The sequence below is a fragment of the Pistacia vera genome, unplaced genomic scaffold (genome assembly GCF_008641045.1).
Source record: "Pistacia vera cultivar Batoury unplaced genomic scaffold, PisVer_v2 Contig820, whole genome shotgun sequence".
In the NCBI taxonomy this organism is placed as follows: Eukaryota; Viridiplantae; Streptophyta; class Magnoliopsida; order Sapindales; family Anacardiaceae; genus Pistacia; species Pistacia vera.
The window spans coordinates 1,098,589-1,118,419 of record NW_022196691.1 but is presented as its reverse complement, the minus strand read 5'-3'; the positions used below and the strand labels follow the sequence as shown (position 1 = coordinate 1,118,419).

Here is a 19,831-nt window from a genome sequence, read left to right as displayed (position 1 = left end):
CTCCTATAAGCTTAAAATAAAGTAAATACACTCTCAAATTTTATTATTGATTATTTTTTCTCTCTCCCCATCAGCTCTGTCTTTCACTTTTCTTTCCCTCTCCCCACCAGGCCATCACTCTCCATCAATTTCTTTCTTTTTCCTTTCTTTTTTCTCTCCCTCCCCATCACTTTCCGTCACTTTCCCCTTTCTCTTTCTTCTTCCTCTACTGTAATTTTTCTTCACTTTCTTCTTCCTTCTCTTTCTCTTCATCTCCTTTTTTCTTTTTTCTAATCTTCTTCCTTACTCTTTCTCGTGTCTCCTCTTCTCTTTCTTCTTCCTACCCCTCCCCTTACTTCTTATTCTTTACAATTGAAGATGAAAATATAAGATAATGAAACGGTACTGAAATTAATTTAGGAATATGAATTTTTTTTAAATTAGATGAACCGTTTTAAGCCTCGGACTGGTCAGATCGACGATTTTATACTGTTCCGTTGATCCATTACCGGTCCAAAACAGATTTATTGATATTTCCGATTTTATGTAAACCCAAACCAAAGTAAAAGACGATTCCTAGTCGAATCAACCGGTCCAGGTTTTAAAACAAGGCTTGTAGCTAGACGAAAATAACAAGATTTTAATCATATAGGTGAGTTATCCATAAGACTTGTGTTCAAGTCATATGGATGAGTTATTCAAAAGTTTTGTATTCGACTCATGTAGGTAAATTGTTCAAAAATCTTATGTTCGACACTTCAACTGCCACAAAAAAACCATCTATCACATTTATAACTTAACTGATCTATTGAACTTGTAGGATATTTAATAAATCTCGCAGATTAATTGAAATACCTATAAATTAGTCTTAACACGCGGGTTATCAAAAATGATAAAAAAAAAATTAATAGAACAAACATTTCTTTCTTTCCCATATTAACTAGCACATCACATGAAAAGGCTCAAACCCCATTACTACAAAATTCTTTGCAGGTCTGCTTTTCGAATTAAATTAAGGGAAACCACTCCTAACTTAAAAAAGGATTTTGGAAACATCCATAAATTCCCCTGGGAAGTAGTCTAGACCATGTGGTACTATTCTGAGAACACAAATTGAAGGCAAACCTTTGATAAAATATACAAGCACAGAATATGCAAAAGCCATAGAAATCTAGGGTTAATATTAAGGTTGGAACTGATGACTATTAATCAATAAAGATGTCATCTAAACGAAAATCAAAGACTTCGGCGATACTGGTGCAATTGGTTACAGTTTCTTCCACACAAATATAATCAAGCCTATTACTGCGGCTTTCACTGTCTGCAAGAGGCATAAATTTGGGGGAGAAAATGCTACAAACTGCTTCTTGACAACCTGAAAAGAGCTAAAATATCAGAACTAAAATCTAAAAGCCAGTCTCCAAATATGTCTTCGTCTTAATGCCTTATATTATCTACTGCGTCTAGGCGACAAATCAGCAGATCTAGATCTAGAACCAGAGGGTGACCTTGATGCTCCGCCACCTGGTGGAGCCCTCCAATGAGCCCTGGACCCCTCCTCATAGGCAGATTTCCTGCAACAAATTATTTGAGTGAGAGAATGTAATAAACAGAAGCATAACATCAACCTTTGCAAGTGCAGGCCAGTAGATGGCATGTAAAACAAAATCAAAACCTGACATCTCTATCTAAGAACAGTGGTTCATCCCCCTTGCCAGTGGCATGCACCATAAAATATGTAAATCAACAGTAATCTGACAGAGAAATCTATAACAACCATGGCTTTAATTCCATATCCAAAATAGTGAAACAATCATATATATTGATGGTAGTATTGCACTGCATTGTAAAGCTACAACATTAAATCAGTGAGGCAGAGTCTTCCACTTACTCGACATAATCATTGCCATGGTTCCGATCAGCAGCATCGTCATAAGCAGGAGAATATGACCTGCGAGTGTATTCAACAACTCGCTCTTGTGGAGGACCTCTAGGTGACCTTGGGTGTTCAGCGTGTCTTCTCCTTGGGGAAACAGAGTAATGTTCATGTTGTCTTGGGACAGGAGAGTAGGACCTAACAAAATTATTATACCCAAATGTATTCACCCACATCAGCAGGCATAAGGAGGAGATAGTGGGCAGATGAGAATAATTTGATCAATTACCTTGAGCGATATCGACCTCTAGAACCTTGAGGATGTCGAGGGGAGCGTGAACGGGATACTGAACGTGACCGAGAACGTCCTGAAACATATTATATACAGAACAGAGACCAATTAAGAAAGATTTCTATATATATGTACCACAATAAGAAAAGGAAGGGCATACATACAAAATCAATGTTGAGACCATAATAATAATTAAGTATATCACTAAATAAAAATTGCGAGCAAAGTTATTATACTGCATCCACCAAGAGCTTCAAAACCCAGAGAACCCAACTTTAAGTTTCCTAACTCCCATACCATCTTAATTTGGAGCAAAAATGTGCCAGTAAAAGACACATACCATAATAAGATGATCTTGGTCCATCATAGCTTGATCCTCCACTACAGAATTTAAAACGAATAAAAAAAATTAAAAAAAGTAACACACTTAAGCATAAAGGAAGAGGATGGTAGAAGGTAGAGAGATTACCTGACCCTAGCTCTGTGGCGCATCTCCTCTGGCCTTTTCCTTGTCTCTGCAGCAACAACAACAGATATTTCCCTCCCAGCAAAGCGCTTCCCATTCATGTGATGCTGAGCTTCTGCGGCATCATAAGGATCCACAAATTGCACAAAAGCAAACCCTCGAGGTTCACTGCAAACGAGGCAAAGCATGGCTTCATTTAAAACAAGTCTAAATCTGTGGTAACAACATTGTTTGAGGAGAGTTACTTGGCCAGATTTCAATGTTAAGTTACTGCCAAGGTTTCATCACATAATTACCTTTTTCTACATATCTAAATATCAATCCTGAATCGCACTACCTTATGTGTGGGCACCGAATTTACATAAAGCAAGCTAAGTGGCTGACCTTTTCTTTAACAACCAAGTATGAAAGGCAACTTGAAAAGAGGGAAGTGACTTCAAAATTCTTCACATGCTTGTAAATATAAGAAGCACTTGACTTCATCGTTTCCCCCAAAGTTAAAAACTCCTCAAGTACTCTTCAACTGAGCAAGATTCAATCTTCTTCCTCATCAGACTTCTATTGATTGTGAAATTATAAAGTTCCTCTTCAAAAAAAGGAACAATCTTCATTTGAACATTAATCTTTATACCCTTTGAGACCACTATGTTAGGCATGATAAACTGTAGGCCTTGAAATGTGATAACTCTTCATTTGAACATTACTCTTAACACCCTTGACACCAATAAGTTAGGCATGATAAACAGTAGGTCTTCATCAAATGTGGGGCTTCGGCTTGTTTTAACTTAACTTCAAACCAACATACCCCCTGACAAACCAGTTCAAACTTTAATTTGCTATGAAAAAAAGAAACAAACGCCTGGATAATTTCATAATTTTTATTCAGTGGACATATCTTTCCAGGCCTCATTGCATAATGTAACTGAGGATGGTACAGTGAAATTAGGAAATAAGTAGCATGTGAAAATTTAAAAGAACTATGGACTCTAACTAATTGTTGATTCCAAATTTCTGCTTCAAAGCTCTAACAACATATTAAAAATAATAGAATTGACAGCAACTTTATCAAACAGTAAATTAACCAAGAGAGGCTCACATTCGGTTCTGACTGTTGACTCAATTTGATTATTGATATATAAAAATTTTAGGATGTTGTATTAAATCATACTTGAAAGAAATTTAATCACGGAAAACTTCTTTAAGATATAAAGTGATAAGTAACATAAAAGCTATAGTGGAATATATTAACAAGAAAGACTTTTCAAGTTAGGTGTTGAATAGTGAAATGTCAAATTAGTCAAGCAAATTAACTTGAGGTTAACCCTGTCTACGTAAACTGAGTTCTGGAGAGCTGACCTCGAGGATGAAGCTAATTGTCAATCTAAAGACAAACACAACTAAAACTAATTCTTATAACGATAATAGCATATCAACATAGGTTGGAATTTAGTGGGAGAAAACCAGATAAACCAGATATTTTGCTGCTCGTTGGGCATCTATTGCAAAAGATTTCCAAGACACCTCATTTTTTCTCCATGTGGTCTGCTTTTTTGTGGCTTTATGGGCTTCTGTAATCTTTCTCTGTTTTTGGTGTTCATATTGCAAAGATTACACATGATTTTCGAGTTTTTTGTAAACATTTAGCTGTCCAACAGGAGACACCTGGACCACCTTGTAAACTTTTATTTTCATTTTCAATTAAAAGATTAAAGGCAATAACAATATAGGTGTATCATACTCTCACGCGGTAAACTCACCCAGTGTAATAATCCTTGGGAATGTAAACATCCCTAACAAGCCCGAATCTCTCAAATGGAATTCGAAGTTCTTCTGGCCTGAAATAGCAATAAACATACTTCAAGCCACTTAACTGTATCAACCCTGGGTTCCAAGTTACAACCTTCAATGTAATAAGTTACCTGCAATCAAGAGGAATATTTCGAACCAAAAGGCTTCCATGGTTCTGCTCCTTGCGTCTTCCATAACCTCCGCCACCACCACCATATCCCCTTCTTGGAGGGCTTCTTCCTCTACCTCCGTATCCTCTCCTGGGAGGGCTATAGTATGGTGGGCTGTACCTTCTCATGATACTGCAGTAAATGAATTCATATTTCACATCAATTAGCAATTAAAGTCAGCCCTAAGCAGATGAAGTTTTGAAAAAAGTAGTAAAACAAAATTGATCTGATATTTACCATTAATAAGTTTTCACCTCTAAATTAGATTCATCTTTACATTTTTGAAAGCAGTCAAGGTCAAGAAAGAACAATCTATAAATGAATCCATTTAAAGTGTGAAAAAAAAAAACTAATAAAATAATGTCAATCAACCAAACAAAATCCATGCCATAATAATAATAATAATAATAATAATCTATTTCTGAAAAACACCCAAATTACTCAACAATCCCTAAATACAATATTTTTGACTTATTTGACCAAATTCACCTTTTTCATATAATGAACAAGAGATAATATACAAAAATCCCCAAGCTGAGAAGTCCGAAGAATTTACAAAAAGAAGAAAAAAAAATAGAGAGAATTAAGCGAAAAAAAAAAAAAAAAGTGCTTTCTCTTCGGTTTCCGGCGATTTCTCATCAGGCAAACAAAGAAAAAAAAAATTCTCTTGGATCATGAATGATATGAAGAGAAAATACAAAGGTGTAAGCTTACCTACACGAGTACGACGGCAGGGGTGAGCGATTTGGAGAGAAAGTTTTACTTAGATCTGAAGTCTACCGTCAACTGGGATGGTTGCTCTCTGCTTTTATGCATAACTTTTTCATTTTTTAAGCCCTAGAAATCGGGCCCCTAATTTGTGCGGCCCGGCCCGGACCGACAATTATTTTTTCTTTTAAATAAAAAAAAAAATATAGTTTGTCGCAGTTGTAGCAAGTATTTTACTATTTTTTTTCTTTTAAAAACATCGTAGATAATTGTCCAACTCCAAATAGTAAATTAGCTAGAAATTTGTTCTGATTATTTGAAAATGTTATTCATAGTGCAATTATCTTGATTACATTGGAGGGCAATAATAACTCGGGGCTAATTTGACAACCTTTCTACTGTTAAATTACCAACAAAAATTTTACTGGTACAAGCAAGAGAGAGTCACAATTGTTAATCAGAAGGCTACAATGAATTTGCTCTCATTTGATAATGAAACCCCAAATACAAGGGCTTGCTAATCCTCACTTGCGTCTTTGCAAGCCCTCTAATTATTCAGCATCTCCAGCAAGAAAGGGAAGCGAGAATGTTTACTTGGAGATCTTAACAGCATTTCTGATGTACAAAGGAAACTCTATTCTTGCAGCTTTCACAACGATTACTGTTTGCGATTAGCAGAGCTTCAATGAGCCTTGTCAATCAGCAGTTTCTCATCAAGCGTCTTGAAGCAGAGCCGCAGAGTAGCAAAGAATGCATGTTTGGCATCAATCAACAAGCAACTGCAATGTTGTCTGTTTCAGATTCTGAGCTCTTGGAGTCAGAGAGCAAAGGACTCTTCTGAAACTCATTTCTTAGCTGACCACAAGCTGCACTAGCATCCAGTCCCCTGGTTTGACGTACACTAGCAGTTATTTTACGAGACTCCAAAGCAGCCGAAAATGCTTGGACCTGCCAAATGGAACGATCTTAAGAAATTGACAAAAAAAAAAAACGAGGGTTATTGTCAAAAATGGAGAAAATGATATATGGTTATCAACAAACCACTTTTCTATACGGGCGTTTATAATCAGAGCCATCTATTGGATTGAAAGGTATCAGGTTCACATGGTGACCACGTCCCCACTCGTGAAGTAGCTCAGCAAGTTCTACAGCATGCTCTACTGAATCATTGACTCCAGCTACAGATCACCAATAATTAATAATATTAAAGAAAAGGGCTATTTATATTACTTTCATATTTTCATTTAGGAGCACAAAAGAACAAGAAGGGGAAGTAAATTTATGCCAAGTGAAACTTCAGTACCTAATAGTGCATACTCAAAGGAAACCCGTCGACTGGTTTCAACAAAGTAATCCCTGCAATCCTTCATAATTGCTTCCAGAGGGTAGGATTTCGCACTTGGCACAATTGATTCTCTAAGTTCCTGGTTAGGAGCATGCAAACTAGTGCACAAGGGAAAATATGAAAAGTAAGTATACATCCTTCAAACTGGAAGAAACATTTACATCACAGAAGCATTGACCAATATGCTCTGCTTCAAAAGCTCAACAATTAAAGGGTAAAGTAGGGTTAAAACCCAAAAGCAGAGCAAAGAGGGGAGATTACCCTGGAAAACCAATATTTGGTCACACCCGAACGTACATCATTACACTTGGTGAAGAAGAAAAAATAATATGAATAATTTAGAAACGAAAAGCACCATATATTCTTATTTTCTAAATACAGTACCACACCTGACTGCCAGTGTCGACTGAAGTTTGTGAGAAGCCAGCTTTTTAATTGTGTTTGGAACCCCCACAGTGGAAATTGTGATCATTCTTTGTCCAATTTCCACATCCTTTAAAATAAAGAACAGTCCATTGCAAATGAGTTTACACTGAAAACCCACATATTGAAAGTTGTTGCACAGTTTAATAGTAAACATGAGGCAGACATGTTAAATGAGATAAACTGAATTCTTATAACAACTCTCCCCGCAATTATCAAGTTACAATTGTTTTCTATCTTTCTTGTCTCTCATTTTCTTTTCTGCTCATAAAGTAAAACAAGACATAAACATTATTTGACCAGCATAGTACATGGCATGTGATGCATGTTTTACTCATTAGACAAGAGATATGCATCTCTTAAATGTGAAGAATTCCAATGGACAGTTAGAACAACAGAATTTCTCAGATAAAACCTTATTTGATTGCATCCTATCAATTAGAACACAGATCAACTAACAGCTAATTGAGTCTAAAGAAACCTATTGATCCATAACAGCAGTATTAACCAAGTTAAATGAGAAGATAGGGACAAACACTTATTTAGGAAAAATAAATGAAATGAAAAACCTAGATGACCTGCACAAATAGTTGTAAAAGCACCTTATTTAAACATCGATGTGCTTCAAGTACTGATTTAAGATTCAACATTGGCTCACCCATTCCCATGAACACTACATTTGTCACCCTATGCTTGAAGATCTCTTCAATAGCCAAAACCTGCATAAACATTAACAACAGTAAATCATGGTGAATGAACTGATTCTGCTTGGATCCAATTACTTTTTCATGATAAATTGATAAAAGCCAACTTTTTTTCACACTAAAGCTTGATTTTTACTTTGTTCTCAGAATGATGTAGCCGCTGAAATACCAGAAAAAGGACTTTGATGATCAAACAAGAAGAGACAAAAAAAAAAAAAAAAAAAAAACCGCACCTGCCCTATAATTTCATGTCTTTTAAGATTTCTTGAAAACCCTCCCTTCCCTGTGGCACAGAATGAGCAACGCAATGGGCAGCCTACCTGAATAACCAAAGAAAACACATTAAGTTAGCCAGGCTATTATAAAAGTATTCATGCTTAGGTAAATAAATCCTCATAGGCTAAAAAATTATGTGAAAAAACCACCTGTGACGACACACACGCAGTAAGACGCATCAAACCTTTCTTGTCTTCAACCGGTATGCCAACAGTTTCAACCAATCTGTTGTCCTCTAGTTGTACCAATAACTGCATGATCAGCAACACATAAAAATTATCAATAAAAATATAAACAACATCAACAAGAAAAGAAAATTCGAAAGCTAAGAACATTTATTAAACAAATTCTGCAACTGAATTTCATAAGATAATAAAATCAAATGATAACATCAATTCAAAACACAACAAACTGTGAAAATTAAAAAGAAATTAAAAACACTAAGCAAATGCAATAACCATACTTTAATAGTTCCATCAGCTGCAGTGACCGTGCGGTAAATTGGTGAGCAGCCAACCGTCCATCCGGCTTCCTGAAGGTCATTTCTAAACGCCTGCGGCACTTCATTGTAGCAAAATATAAAGCAACAAAAAAAGGTCACAAGTACAAACAATAAGCAAAATATAGAAATTTATACTAAAAAGCAACAAAAAATTATACTCACGTTGACTAAAATCCTCGATTTTGTTGATCTTTCTCTTGTAAATAAGATGGTGAAGTTGCTTCCCTCTATAGCTTTGCTAAATTATAAATTCCAAAAGAAAAAAAAAAGTGATTTTTATTTCGTGGAACATTTGAATTTGAAGGAGAATTTGTTTTAATTTTGGTTAGCTACCTGGCCGAAGTCGACGGCGAGTTGTTGAAGCTCCTGCTCGGACATGCCGAGGAGGACGTGGGGGTCCACGTGAGGAGCACGTGAGGGAAGAGAAACAGATAGGTTGCGCCGCGAAGATGTGGAAACGGTGAGGCTACAGCGAGGGCGCAACGCTGCACGTGCCAAAGGAACGGAGAACACGTGCTGAAGCAGAGCCATTGAAACGGCCATCATCTTTATCTTCCTCAATTCTCTTTAAAACCTCTGGTTTCGATATCTCATGTCCGTTTCGGCTAAAACCCCAACCCTCGGCTGTAAAGACAAAAATACCCTTATATATCTCACTAATCAACATCCGAATATTGGTACACACAAATATTAATTATTGACAATTGGGTTTATTTATATATCAAAATCAACGTATTTTTCAGACGTGCCTATTCTTCAATGTCGCGTAACCCCTTATAAATCCATGGACTAAAATAATTACGTAAATATAGTAGATATCTCCCCATAACTAAAATGCAAGACGCATATAATGAACTCCATGCTTAAAAGGGTTAGTAATAATAACAAGATTATTAAAATAAGGAATGAAGATTAAAAGGAAACAAAAAAAAATCACTGTAAAATATAAATAATACTATACATATAATATTTTTCATACAATATTATATAGCAAAATATGATTGATTAATTTTAAATTAAAATTAAACTTCCACTAAATCATCTTTTTACCACATAATGTTGTACGAGAATGTTATATATAGAGTATTATTCTTAAAATATATATAACCAAAATTTCTCACAACTTTTTTTCTTATAGAAACTTTTTTCATACAACCTTACTGTCATCACTCTTTAATTGACACATCATTCATCTAATTTATTAAGTATTTAATTTTATATGTATTCATCCGTTTATTTTATGACATATAAGGTTGTAGAAAAAGTTTTTACAAATTTATACAAATGGTATTATTCTTTTTTTTCTTTCAATTATTTTGAAGTAAAGCCAAGAGTGTTCCAGGTAGGAGAAATTATAACGAGAAGGGATGTGGTATTGGGAAGATCAGTTTATGGGGTTCTCTGACTTCTTAATAATTCAGTTTTTATTTTATACATTGATTTATTAAATCTTGATGTCCAATTCAGTTGTGACGATATTATTTGACGAATAATAATGCTACTTCTTCGTTGGAGATTGAAGTTTTTGGATTATTTGGCATCTTCGCAAAGCATTTAAGAAGATGTATGTTACTGGACTTGGAGCCTCATTTACATTCAAATTGGACCGTAGTTACATGGATAATTGCACTGGCTGTTTCATCAGGTACACAATAGTTCCATCAAGTTTTCTGCTAACACAAATTTCTGCTATTGATAATATGCAGGCAGGCTGTTAATCAAGTGCCAGAAGCATGTCAAAAACACTTTGAAATTCCAATAAAAAAGGAAAAGGAAAAGCAATGACAATCAAGATATTAGAGAAGGCTGTACACGGACCGACTATTTGTTTGTACATGCACATTTTCAAGGTATTACATTCATCTAAATAGCACCACCATTTTCCTTTGAATCCGCTGAAAACAATAAAGCATGAATCAAGTTTCTCTTCTTTTTTATGTACCGAAGGGAGAAGTTGTTTGTGGCCTACCGCGAGGGAGCTTTTCCATTGAGATTTTCATCACTAAGCCTCTTTCTGTTATTTCTGGGATCATTTTTTGAATTGCGATCAAAATTTTTAAGGGGGTCATTTCCAGAGGCCCCTGTTTCATTGGAGTCTTGAAGTTGCTCCAATGCTTTTACTACCTCATCCATAGTTGGCCTGAACTTGGCTTCTGATGACAGGCATTTGACTGTGAGCGTAACTGCTTTTAATGCTCCACTGCGTGGATACTGGCCTTCAATACGAGCATCCATAACTTGGAAAAATCTGCGCTTGTTTTGGAGGTAGGGCTTAGCCCATTCGACTAAATTTTGTTCTCTAGATGGCCTGTTCTTGTCAATTGCTCGTTTGCCAGATAACATTTCAAGGAGAACAACCCCAAAACTATATACGTCACTTTTGGCAGTCAAATGACCTTCATAAGAAAGAAGAAAAAAAAAAAAGAATTTCAGGTTAGTAAGAAGTCCTGCTTAATCGCCAACCGGGCAAAAAAATAAATGCAGAATAAGAACTAGACTTGCGAACAGACCAAGAGCAGCATCTTAGGGACTGGACACAGGGTAGTAGTCAGCTGAGAAAGCTAACTCCAAAATAAAATACACGGTTACACATGAGTATTAACGAAAATCAGGTGAAGTTCCAAAAGATGCAAAGTTGAAGCTTAAAAATTTTAAATCATGCAATGCTGTTACATTAGAGAAGCATTCAGTTTATATCAATTATGTCATTTTTCCAAATGGATAGGCTAGAATTTTGTGTCATATAAGGGACTATATCAACTAGGGCACAACCACTTGGTGATTGATGGAAAAAGTTTATAGTCTGCAAGATATGAAATATACTCAAATGTTGAGACGAACAAAGTGTAAGTTGAGAAGAAGAAGAAAAGATACCTGTGGCCATATATTCTGGAGCTGCATACCCGTAGGTACCCATAACCCTTGTGGAGACATGGCTAGCATTACCTGTTGGCCCATCCTTGGCCAACCCAAAATCAGAGAGCTTAGCATTGTAGTTCTGTCCAATTATAAGGAGAAAGGATGTCAGAGATCGAAGCTAAGATAATTTAAATTCATGTAAGAACCATAACATCAAACTGTTGGATATGCTGTACATACTGAATCAAGTAAGATATTAGAAGTTTTGAAGTCTCGATATATCACTTTTGCCTCATCGCTATGCAGGAACGCTAGACCCTTAGCAGCACCCAGAGCAACCTTCATCCGGAGGTTCCATGACAGTGGTTGAAAGTAAGAGCCTCCTGTTCCAACAAAACTTTCATTTAGTGGTCCTGGATAGATTTTATAAAGGTTTAAGTATTTAAAGAGAAGAGGACATCAACAACTCACTTCTGAACAGATGATTCTCTAAGCTCCCCTTGGGCATAAACTCATACACCAGAAGCCGGTGGTCATCCTCTAAGCAGTAGCCAATCAGTCTCACAAGATTAGGATGAGACAGCTGCCCCAAGTGTTTGATTTCAGTCTACAGACCAAGAGCCGCAAAGGAATTAATCAGTCATGCTACTATCCGTAAATGATATTTAGTTCTAGTGAGCTTGCTTTAACAAATAAGGGAAAATGCAAAGTCTCAACACAAAGAGAAATATAATGAAACAAGGAGGGCAAAAGAATTGATACTAACCAGCCATTCCTGGTGACCCTGGAAACCCTCTTGATTAAGCCTCTTCACAGCAATAACAATGCCCGTCCCGGGCTTGGTGGCCGCGAAAGTATGCTCATCAATCCACCCCTTAAAGACACTACCAAATCCACCTTCACCCAAAACACTATCTGGACGGAAGTTCCTAGTGGCCGTTCTCAGTTCATTGAAACTGAAACTCTTCAAATTAGAGGACTGCAAGATCTCACCCTCAGTCCGAGGCACTGAAACCGATGAGACCTTGCTGCTTGACCCACTTAAACCATTCCCATCTCTGTTACGGTATTTCGAAGTTGTTCCTACAAAAAAACATCATATCGTCTAAATTCATTGCAAATTGAAGCAAAACAAACAGGAACAACGACAAATTCACAAATAAATTATTCAGTAAGAGTTGAGACCATATTATGATAATCAAAGTTCTAGTTTTATATGTTTTCCTATCATTTCTCTGAAACCAAACAAAGCATCAATCATCATAGTAAAAGAATCAAAGAACCGTTCAAACATGCATCAAAGGAAGCCGAAATGTAATCATATATCATACCAGCGTGAAGAGTACTCTCAGTTTTGACTCCAAAACTCCAGCAACACCCCATGAACAAAAGGCTCAAACTTTCTTCACCCTTTCACCAGAGCCAAAAATGAAGAAGCAAATAAACAAAGCTACAAAAGGAACTATGATACAAAGTACAAACAAGGTTGGCCCGTGAAACAGAGAAGAGTTGAAGTGTGAAAGCAAAACTTTTATACGTAAAGGTTAGCTGTCAGCCACGACCAGAAACGTCCAATTGCAAAATTTGACTGATTAAAAAAATACGAAAAAAAAAAAAAACCCCAAAAAGAGTAAGGGTTGAGAATTAGAAAGGTGGGTAGAGACTAGAGAGGAGTTGTGTTGTAATTTGGGTTGTTTGGCTTCTGAGAAAGTTCTTTTTTCCTGAGCTTCGAGAAGGACAAAAGCGTATAGTTGACTCGGCCTATTGTTTACTTTACGTTGGCAAGCGGATAGTAATAAAGATAAAGAGACAGATAAAAATATGAACGAAATTAGACAGAGCAAGAGTTAATATATATATAGTTCATTTAAATTGATCAAAGGTTGGACCATTTTTAATGCGAGAATCTTATAATAAAAAATATAATATATACTTTATTTAGTAAATTTCCTCAATAACTATACTTTTAAATTGTCGGTTACATATCTAATTTTGTCTGGGAAATAGGGTAGGCGTGATTATGTTTGGTTCTTAATGGGAAATGGAAGCAAATTATGAGTATGCAAATTAAGAGACATTACTAATAATTATAATCATAACTAATTAATTGAGAAAAAATTGTAATTATATACTCAAAAAGGAGGGGGTGGTGGTGGGATGGCTGGTCAAGGGAACATGGGCCCCACAAATGAGCCACACAGCTGCCACGGTTTCATATGGACCCTACGATGGGAATCAATAGTGTGAAAGTTTGTAACTCGGTTTGACTTCTGTTCAAGAATTGGAAAAGTAAACCGTAGGTGACAACGCCTCCTTCCCCTTCCCCCAACCAGAGTTGGTATAATCAATTAATTAATATTTAATTTGAGTAAATGAAGAATATTAAGCTTCCATTAATTTTGTAATTAATTCTTAAACTTGGACGGCACCCAAAACCACCGTTTTATTTAAGGATATTTGTCTGAGCTTATAAAAATTAGCTTATAAACAACAAGTACTTTAGCTTATAAGAATTTGAAATTTTAAGCAATTACGTGTCTGGTTAAAATACTTATAAGTGACTGATAAATAGTTGACGTTTTTGGTAAAATATGGTTTATAAGTATATTTTATTATAAAATAACTAAAAAATGTACTAAATTAAATAATAGTATACTATAGAATTTTAAAATTAAACAAGGATAATGTGGTAATATACTTGGTCAAACTAACTTATAAGCAGAGTGCTTTTAAGCAAAAAAAAAAAAAAGTACCTCCTCCCAACTTTTTTGTTTTTGTTTATAAGCTCAACTTATAAGCTCAAAAAAGTTATAAGCAAATATGTTAGCTTAATTTTAGAGCTTATAAGCTTAGCCAAACACTCCCTTAATAATCCATCAAATACTTTATCCAAGGAAGAGGAGAGATTTTATTTGTAAATTAGGAGCACGCTTCCTCCTTAGAAAAAGTCTCCTAAGAAAAAGTCTCCTAAGAAAAAGTCTTACGTTCAGAGTGTGTGATTTAATGTTTATAAAGAATTAATTATATTATATAATATTTTAGCATCTCCAAAAGATTTTTTATATGACTCAAATTCTTTAATATAAAGAATTTATCTATAAAAACAAGAATCTAACAGAGTTTTTATTCTTTAAATATAAATTAAAGAGTGAGTTTGACTCTCCACATCTAAAGAGTCAAATTTCACTCTCTATTTTAATTTTAAATAATAAATTACAAGTTTTCATGCATTTAGTTTATTATTTATCATTTACCTCTCATATTAAATTTTTTTTTTTTTATAAAATACATTTTCTTTCTTAAAATTTAAAGAGATCATTGAATTTAAAAAAAAAAATATTGCTCTTTATATTTAGAAATGGACAAAAATACTCTTTATTTATATGAAATATATTCTTTAAAATGAAGAACATTATTGGAGATATTCTTAATATGTGACTTAAGGAAACATGGTAATATTAAAAATGGATTTTTTCAGTTATGTCTATATAATCTATTATCAAAAGATAATATATATATGTAATTTTCAATTATATTAAATTAATTCTTTCTATATAATAGAATATCTGACTTCTTAAAGCAATTATTAGAATTTCAATAAAAATGATCCAATATTGGATAAAATTATTATAAATCTCTTGTCAAAATTTTAAAATTTCTTACAAAATATTCCCCTAAAAATGTCTTAGAATTTGTAATTTAAGGAAGGGTTTATTTTATAAGAAATTAAATATTAATGAAATGTACGGGAAATGATGTATGTAATGACGAGAAAGTTGCACCGAATTTAACTACTTTTCTAACCAAACATAAAAATTTGGTTATGACTAAAAAAACCACACACCACTTCTTTTCTTTGACTGTTATTACTGAATAATTCACGTACGCGTCTCCTTTCTTCGGTTCTCTTTTGACTCAGCAGTCTGCCCCTCATTTATTACTACTTTTATTCCAATTGGCCTCTCCAAATTATTGACAAAGCCCACACGCACAACTCAAATTTATTACCACGTGTCCTTTTGTGATTGGGTTAGAATATATAATAAAAGTATTTAGATAAAACNAGATATTCTTAATATGTGACTTAAGGAAACATGGTAATATTAAAAATGGATTTTTTTCAGTTATATCTATTTAATTTATTATCAAAAGATAATATATATATGTAATTTTCAATTATATTAAATTAATTCTTTCTATATAATAGAATATCTGACTTCTTAAAGTAATTATAAGAATTTCAATAAAAATGATCCAATATTGGATAAAATTATTATAAATCTCTTGTCAAAATTTTAAAATTTCTTACAAAATATTCCCTTAAAAATGTCTTAGAATTTGTAATTTAAGGAAGGGTTTATTTTATAAGAAATTAAATATTAATGAAATGTACAGGAAATGATGTATGTAATGACGAGAAAGTTGCACCGAATTTAACCACTTTTCTAACCAAACATAAAAATTTGGTTATGACTTTAAAAACCACACAGCACTTCTTTTCTTTGACTGTTACTACTGAATAATTCACGTACGACGGTACGCGTCTCCTTTCTTCGGTACCCTTTTGACTCCGCAGTCTGCCCCTCATTTATTACTACTCTTAATCCAATCGGCCTCTCCAAATTATTGACAAAGCCCACACGCCCAACTCAAATTTATTGCCACGTGTCATTTTATGATTGGGCTAAAATCATATAATAAAAGTATTTAAATATAGTTATACTTACCACTCAACCTTATACACTTTTTCTCATAATTTTGATGTGATAATTCGTAATTGGTAAACTCACAATTAAAAAAGTTTTCATATTAAACCCATATGTGTTTGGCCTGTTTTGTAGTAAACAATCGTTAGTTAATCCCGAAAATATTATCCTAATCACCATGTGTTTCGTCTTTTTTTTCAATAAATACCTATTGGTATTAGAAATACGACATTCTCTACCATTTTCTTTAGACCATTAGATTATTTTGCTGAAGATGGAAGGAAATGATATTTTTTATTATCCATTCATATTCAATCAATCTAACATCCAAAATATGTTATTAATGTTGGGACGTTAATGTAATCTTGGAGGTTAAGTTGATGAAAATATTGATAAACATGAAGGTTAAATTAATAACATTTTCAAATCTAAAATAAAGGTTTATTATAAAAACCCCTAATTAACATGTATATTAATGAGTTTAAGACAGAAAAATATAGGTGTAGTTATAAGAATTTTATTAAAAGAAAGTATAGATAACGTGAGAGTGAAATAAAAAAGAATGAGCGCACGAGAATCCTATCTTGAAAGCAGAGACATTGAACTTATTTAATTATACCGAACAACCACTAAAACAAAGATATTGAAAATGAAGCAAATATTTTAGAGTTTAATGATAAGATTTGGTTAGGTGCAGGTGCAGCAACCTAAGACTTTTTATTTAATTACATTTTCCTATTTCATATTGTAATAACATCACCTCCTTTCTATTATTGGGTTTAAGAATCTAATATATCTATTGGGTTGCCATGTTTAATGCCTTACAGAATAATGGTTTTGTCAAACATATATTTAGTTAGTTTCGCTAATTATTATTACCAAACAAACTTTCAATTGACTTTTGTGATCAATTTGATTACTATTATCAATTTATCATCTAGCTTCTTTTTTTTTTTTTGTCTTTTCCCTTTTTTCCATAAATCTATTGACTTTCTCTATAGGCTGTCCGTGTACTTGATAAACCATCACTAGTCTGAAATTAGAATTAGTGAGTTGGGTTGATGGCACCAGCCAAGTACAATCTTTTAATAAGGGATACAAAAATTGACTCAAGATTTTGTTACGTTACAACTTACAATATTATATTATCCATTTGAAATATAAAAAGGTTAAAAAGAGCCAAGGCCTCACAGGGGATTCTATACTTCATATTCCCACAGTTAATTCTACACTCAACTTTCATAATCATTGCTGGAGTGAAATAATAGACCCAAAATCAACTTTATGGCTTGTTTCTAGGTTGAAGAAATGTATGATTTTAGCCTAATTATATCTGAAGAATACAAACAATATACTTCCAACATCTCACGACAATGATAACCATCAGTTGTAATATCGATGAATCCAGGAGATAATATAAACAAAGAGAGAGAAGCACAGGCAGCCAAGAATAAACTACACATGGTGAGGGAAATAGAATGATTTATTGACAGATAAAATCCAGTTCGAAGTGCTTATGGAAATACAAAAGCATTAACTTATTCCCTCAAAAAAGTATTTCCAAAATCAGAGGCTCAGGAACTATGTCCGAAACAAGCTCAGGCACTTTTCCTCTGCTGAAAACCAGAGTCTTATAAACCATGTCAAATAGAACAAAAGTTTGCCACACTCAGCAAGCTTCAGGCACTTTTCTTCACCTCGGCAGACTTGATAATGTCAATGAACTCCGGCTGGAATGCAGTAAATGAAAGGAGCACCGAATATAAGTAGAAGAAACTTCAGTATATGTGAAGCAAAAGGAGAAAAAGGAAACATCATTATTACCTTAAGAGAAGCTCCACCCACCAAAAATCCATCAACATCAGGCTGAGCTGCCAATTCCTTGCAGTTTGCACCATTTACAGATCCTGAAACAGGTATTCCAAAAGCAATGAGAAATAAATACATACATAAAAACATGCCTGTGTGAGCGCAGAGAGTAGTTAAACACTTTCAGAAACTAGCATATTTAGTTTTCATTATCACCATCCTCTAGTACTCGTGAATCCTCCAGAAAGGAAGCTGTAATACTTTTGCTAACACTACACAAGATGCTCATTTTTAAGATACATGAAAATGAAATATCTGCAATCTCGTATTTGCAGTGTTTGCCACAACTGTCACCATCAGCAGCTTTAGGAATGTACATATAATGTATTATGTTGATTTTTATACGCGCAGCCATTACTGCCCCGTATCCAAGAACACAACTGTTAACATTAGCAAAAAAGGATCTCAGAGAGTTCCTTTTATTATAGAGCACAAAAAACCATGACACTTTAAGTGTAGCTTCTTTATACTCAAGCTTCAACTTGGCACGAACAGATTACTCAGTTAATGGGATGTCAACATCAAAATTTTACAAAAATCTCACCATTTCTACAAATAATTTCTTGTTCTATCAGCTTTACTTTCAATCTTTAAAAATCTTACTTTCCTTTAGAAGATTGAACATTCATTAGAAAAGAAAGTTGAAGACCTAAAAGCCAAAACATAACTTATATTGCACATTGTAAGAACAACTTAAATTCAGTATAAAGAGAAGTAGCACAAAGGACAAATAAAAAGAGATACCTCCATAGATTATCCGGGTTGTTTCAGCAACCTCAGGACTGGTGTTTGCATGGAGCCATTTCCTAAGTTCAGAATGAACCTATCATACAGAAAATAAGACAGGAATGAAAAACTATTCCTTAAGAAACTGAAAGCTTTATACAACAAAATCCACTTTATCACTAAAAATTAGCACACAGAATATAACTGAAGGACTCCTGTCATATACATCAGATGCAATAAAAAAGGGACGATATGACCACAGTTATCATCACCATCAAGTGGTTTACAAATGGGACACTTCAAGAATAAAACCCCAAATTCACTACATGTTGCATATAGCTTTTTTATTTTGTTATGTAAATTCAATCGGAAGCAATATTTTCTTTTCTCGAGTATCTTTTTTACCTAACCAAACCCACAATCGTAGTATAAGAAATGTTACGCATATCAATTTAGCAATAGAAAACGGTTGCTACATTCCATTCTGCCATCTAAATTTCCTGAAACAAAAGCTCTAATGGTTTTCTTTCAAATTGTTTCCCTACAACAACTCCAAGAAATTCTCTAGATTACATCCAGACAAAAAAGGCAAGAGAAACAGTACTACATCCAAAGTAAAGCAAAGAAAGTGAGAATGTAATTAATTTTAAAAAATATTATAACTACAACAAATATGGAAAAGGTCTCTCTGACTCACTTCCTGAGCTTGNTTTTTTCCATAAATCTATTGACTTTCTCTATAGGCTGTCCGTGTACTTGATAAACCATCACTAGTCTGAAATTAGAATTAGTGAGTTGGGTTGATGGCACCAGCCAAGTACAATCTTTTAATAAGGGATACAAAAATTGACTCAAGATTTTGTTACGTTACAACTTACAATATTATATTATCCATTTGAAATATAAAAAGGTTAAAAAGAGCCAAGGCCTCACAGGGGATTCTATACTTTATGACTATATTCCCACAATTAATTCTACACTCAACTTTCATAATCATTGTTGGAGTGAAATAAAAGACCCAAAATCAACTTTATGGCTTATTTCTAGGTTGAAGAAATGTATGATTTTAGCCTAATTATATCTGAAGAATACAAACAATATACTTCCAACATCTCACGACAATGATAACCATCAGTTGTAAT

At 34.0% G+C, this 19,831-nt stretch overlaps 3 protein-coding genes and 1 long non-coding RNA gene across 8 annotated transcripts; all 4 read right to left on the bottom strand.

Moving 5' to 3' along the window:
- Positions 1–1,205: 1,205 nt before the first annotated feature.
- LOC116117720 (serine/arginine-rich SC35-like splicing factor SCL30) lies at positions 1,206–5,387 on the bottom strand. 3 transcript variants are annotated; one of them, XM_031403733.1, is made up of 9 exons: positions 5,286–5,387; positions 4,533–4,703; positions 4,371–4,448; positions 2,617–2,781; positions 2,488–2,528; positions 2,145–2,223; positions 1,871–2,053; positions 1,488–1,553; positions 1,206–1,354 (listed from the first exon to the last, which is right to left on the bottom strand). In XM_031403733.1, exons 2-9 carry the CDS (start codon positions 4,697–4,699, stop codon positions 1,333–1,335), a joined length of 801 nt encoding a protein of 266 aa, XP_031259593.1. In that variant the 5' UTR covers positions 4,700–4,703; positions 5,286–5,387; the 3' UTR covers positions 1,206–1,332. The 3 variants fall into 3 exon arrangements, with proteins under 3 accessions (XP_031259593.1, XP_031259591.1, XP_031259592.1); XM_031403731.1 differs by having other exon boundaries at positions 1,215–1,553; XM_031403732.1 differs by having other exon boundaries at positions 1,215–1,553; positions 5,290–5,373.
- A 224-nt stretch (positions 5,388–5,611) lies between these two features.
- LOC116117723 (probable dual-specificity RNA methyltransferase RlmN) lies at positions 5,612–9,135 on the bottom strand. Of its 3 annotated transcripts, none has more exons than XM_031403734.1 (10): positions 8,863–9,135; positions 8,692–8,767; positions 8,491–8,588; positions 8,177–8,278; positions 7,985–8,071; positions 7,626–7,766; positions 7,014–7,156; positions 6,583–6,722; positions 6,321–6,457; positions 5,612–6,227 (listed from the first exon to the last, which is right to left on the bottom strand). In XM_031403734.1, the coding sequence occupies exons 1-10, from the start codon at positions 9,073–9,075 to the stop codon at positions 6,048–6,050; spliced, it is 1,317 nt and encodes a 438-aa protein (XP_031259594.1). In that variant the 5' UTR covers positions 9,076–9,135; the 3' UTR covers positions 5,612–6,047. The 3 variants fall into 3 exon arrangements, with proteins under 3 accessions (XP_031259594.1, XP_031259596.1, XP_031259597.1); XM_031403736.1 differs by having other exon boundaries at positions 7,650–7,766; XM_031403737.1 differs by having other exon boundaries at positions 7,014–7,117; positions 7,650–7,766; positions 8,863–9,133.
- A 1,060-nt stretch (positions 9,136–10,195) lies between these two features.
- On the bottom strand, positions 10,196–12,913 carry LOC116117677 (receptor-like cytoplasmic kinase 176). Its single transcript, XM_031403692.1, has 6 exons — positions 12,720–12,913; positions 12,155–12,471; positions 11,860–11,995; positions 11,629–11,771; positions 11,404–11,527; positions 10,196–10,925 (listed from the first exon to the last, which is right to left on the bottom strand). The coding sequence occupies exons 1-6, from the start codon at positions 12,769–12,771 to the stop codon at positions 10,495–10,497; spliced, it is 1,203 nt and encodes a 400-aa protein (XP_031259552.1). The 5' UTR covers positions 12,772–12,913; the 3' UTR covers positions 10,196–10,494.
- Positions 12,914–17,489: 4,576 nt separating this feature from the next.
- On the bottom strand, positions 17,490–19,398 carry LOC116117735. Its single transcript, XR_004126001.1, has 4 exons — positions 19,387–19,398; positions 18,708–18,786; positions 17,919–18,001; positions 17,490–17,824 (listed from the first exon to the last, which is right to left on the bottom strand). It is a non-coding gene; the product is annotated as an uncharacterized LOC116117735 (long non-coding RNA).
- Between the last annotated feature and the right edge of the window lie 433 nt (positions 19,399–19,831).

Excerpts from the sequence above, each read along its gene's own strand:
- LOC116117677 (XM_031403692.1), bottom strand. The coding sequence starts at position 12,771 with ATGGGGTGTTGCTGGAGTTTTGGAGTCAAAACTGAGAGTACTCTTCAC. Across the intron at positions 11,996-12,154 it reads AGGGTCACCAGGAATGGCTG|ACTGAAATCAAACACTTGGG; the intron begins GTTAGTATCAAT and ends CTTGGTCTGTAG. Across the intron at positions 11,528-11,628 it reads CTAATATCTTACTTGATTCA|AACTACAATGCTAAGCTCTC; the intron begins GTATGTACAGCA and ends ATAATTGGACAG.
- LOC116117720 (XM_031403731.1), bottom strand. The coding sequence starts at position 4,699 with ATGAGAAGGTACAGCCCACCATACTATAGCCCTCCCAGGAGAGGATAC. Across the intron at positions 2,529-2,616 it reads CGCCACAGAGCTAGGGTCAG|TGGAGGATCAAGCTATGATG; the intron begins GTAATCTCTCTA and ends TAAATTCTGTAG. Across the intron at positions 1,554-1,870 it reads CATGGCAATGATTATGTCGA|GAAATCTGCCTATGAGGAGG; the intron begins GTAAGTGGAAGA and ends AATTTGTTGCAG.
- LOC116117723 (XM_031403734.1), bottom strand. The coding sequence starts at position 9,075 with ATGATGGCCGTTTCAATGGCTCTGCTTCAGCACGTGTTCTCCGTTCCT. Across the intron at positions 8,768-8,862 it reads TCGCCGTCGACTTCGGCCAG|CAAAGCTATAGAGGGAAGCA; the intron begins GTAGCTAACCAA and ends TTTATAATTTAG. Across the intron at positions 8,072-8,176 it reads CTGCGTGTGTGTCGTCACAG|GTAGGCTGCCCATTGCGTTG; the intron begins GTGGTTTTTTCA and ends TTGGTTATTCAG.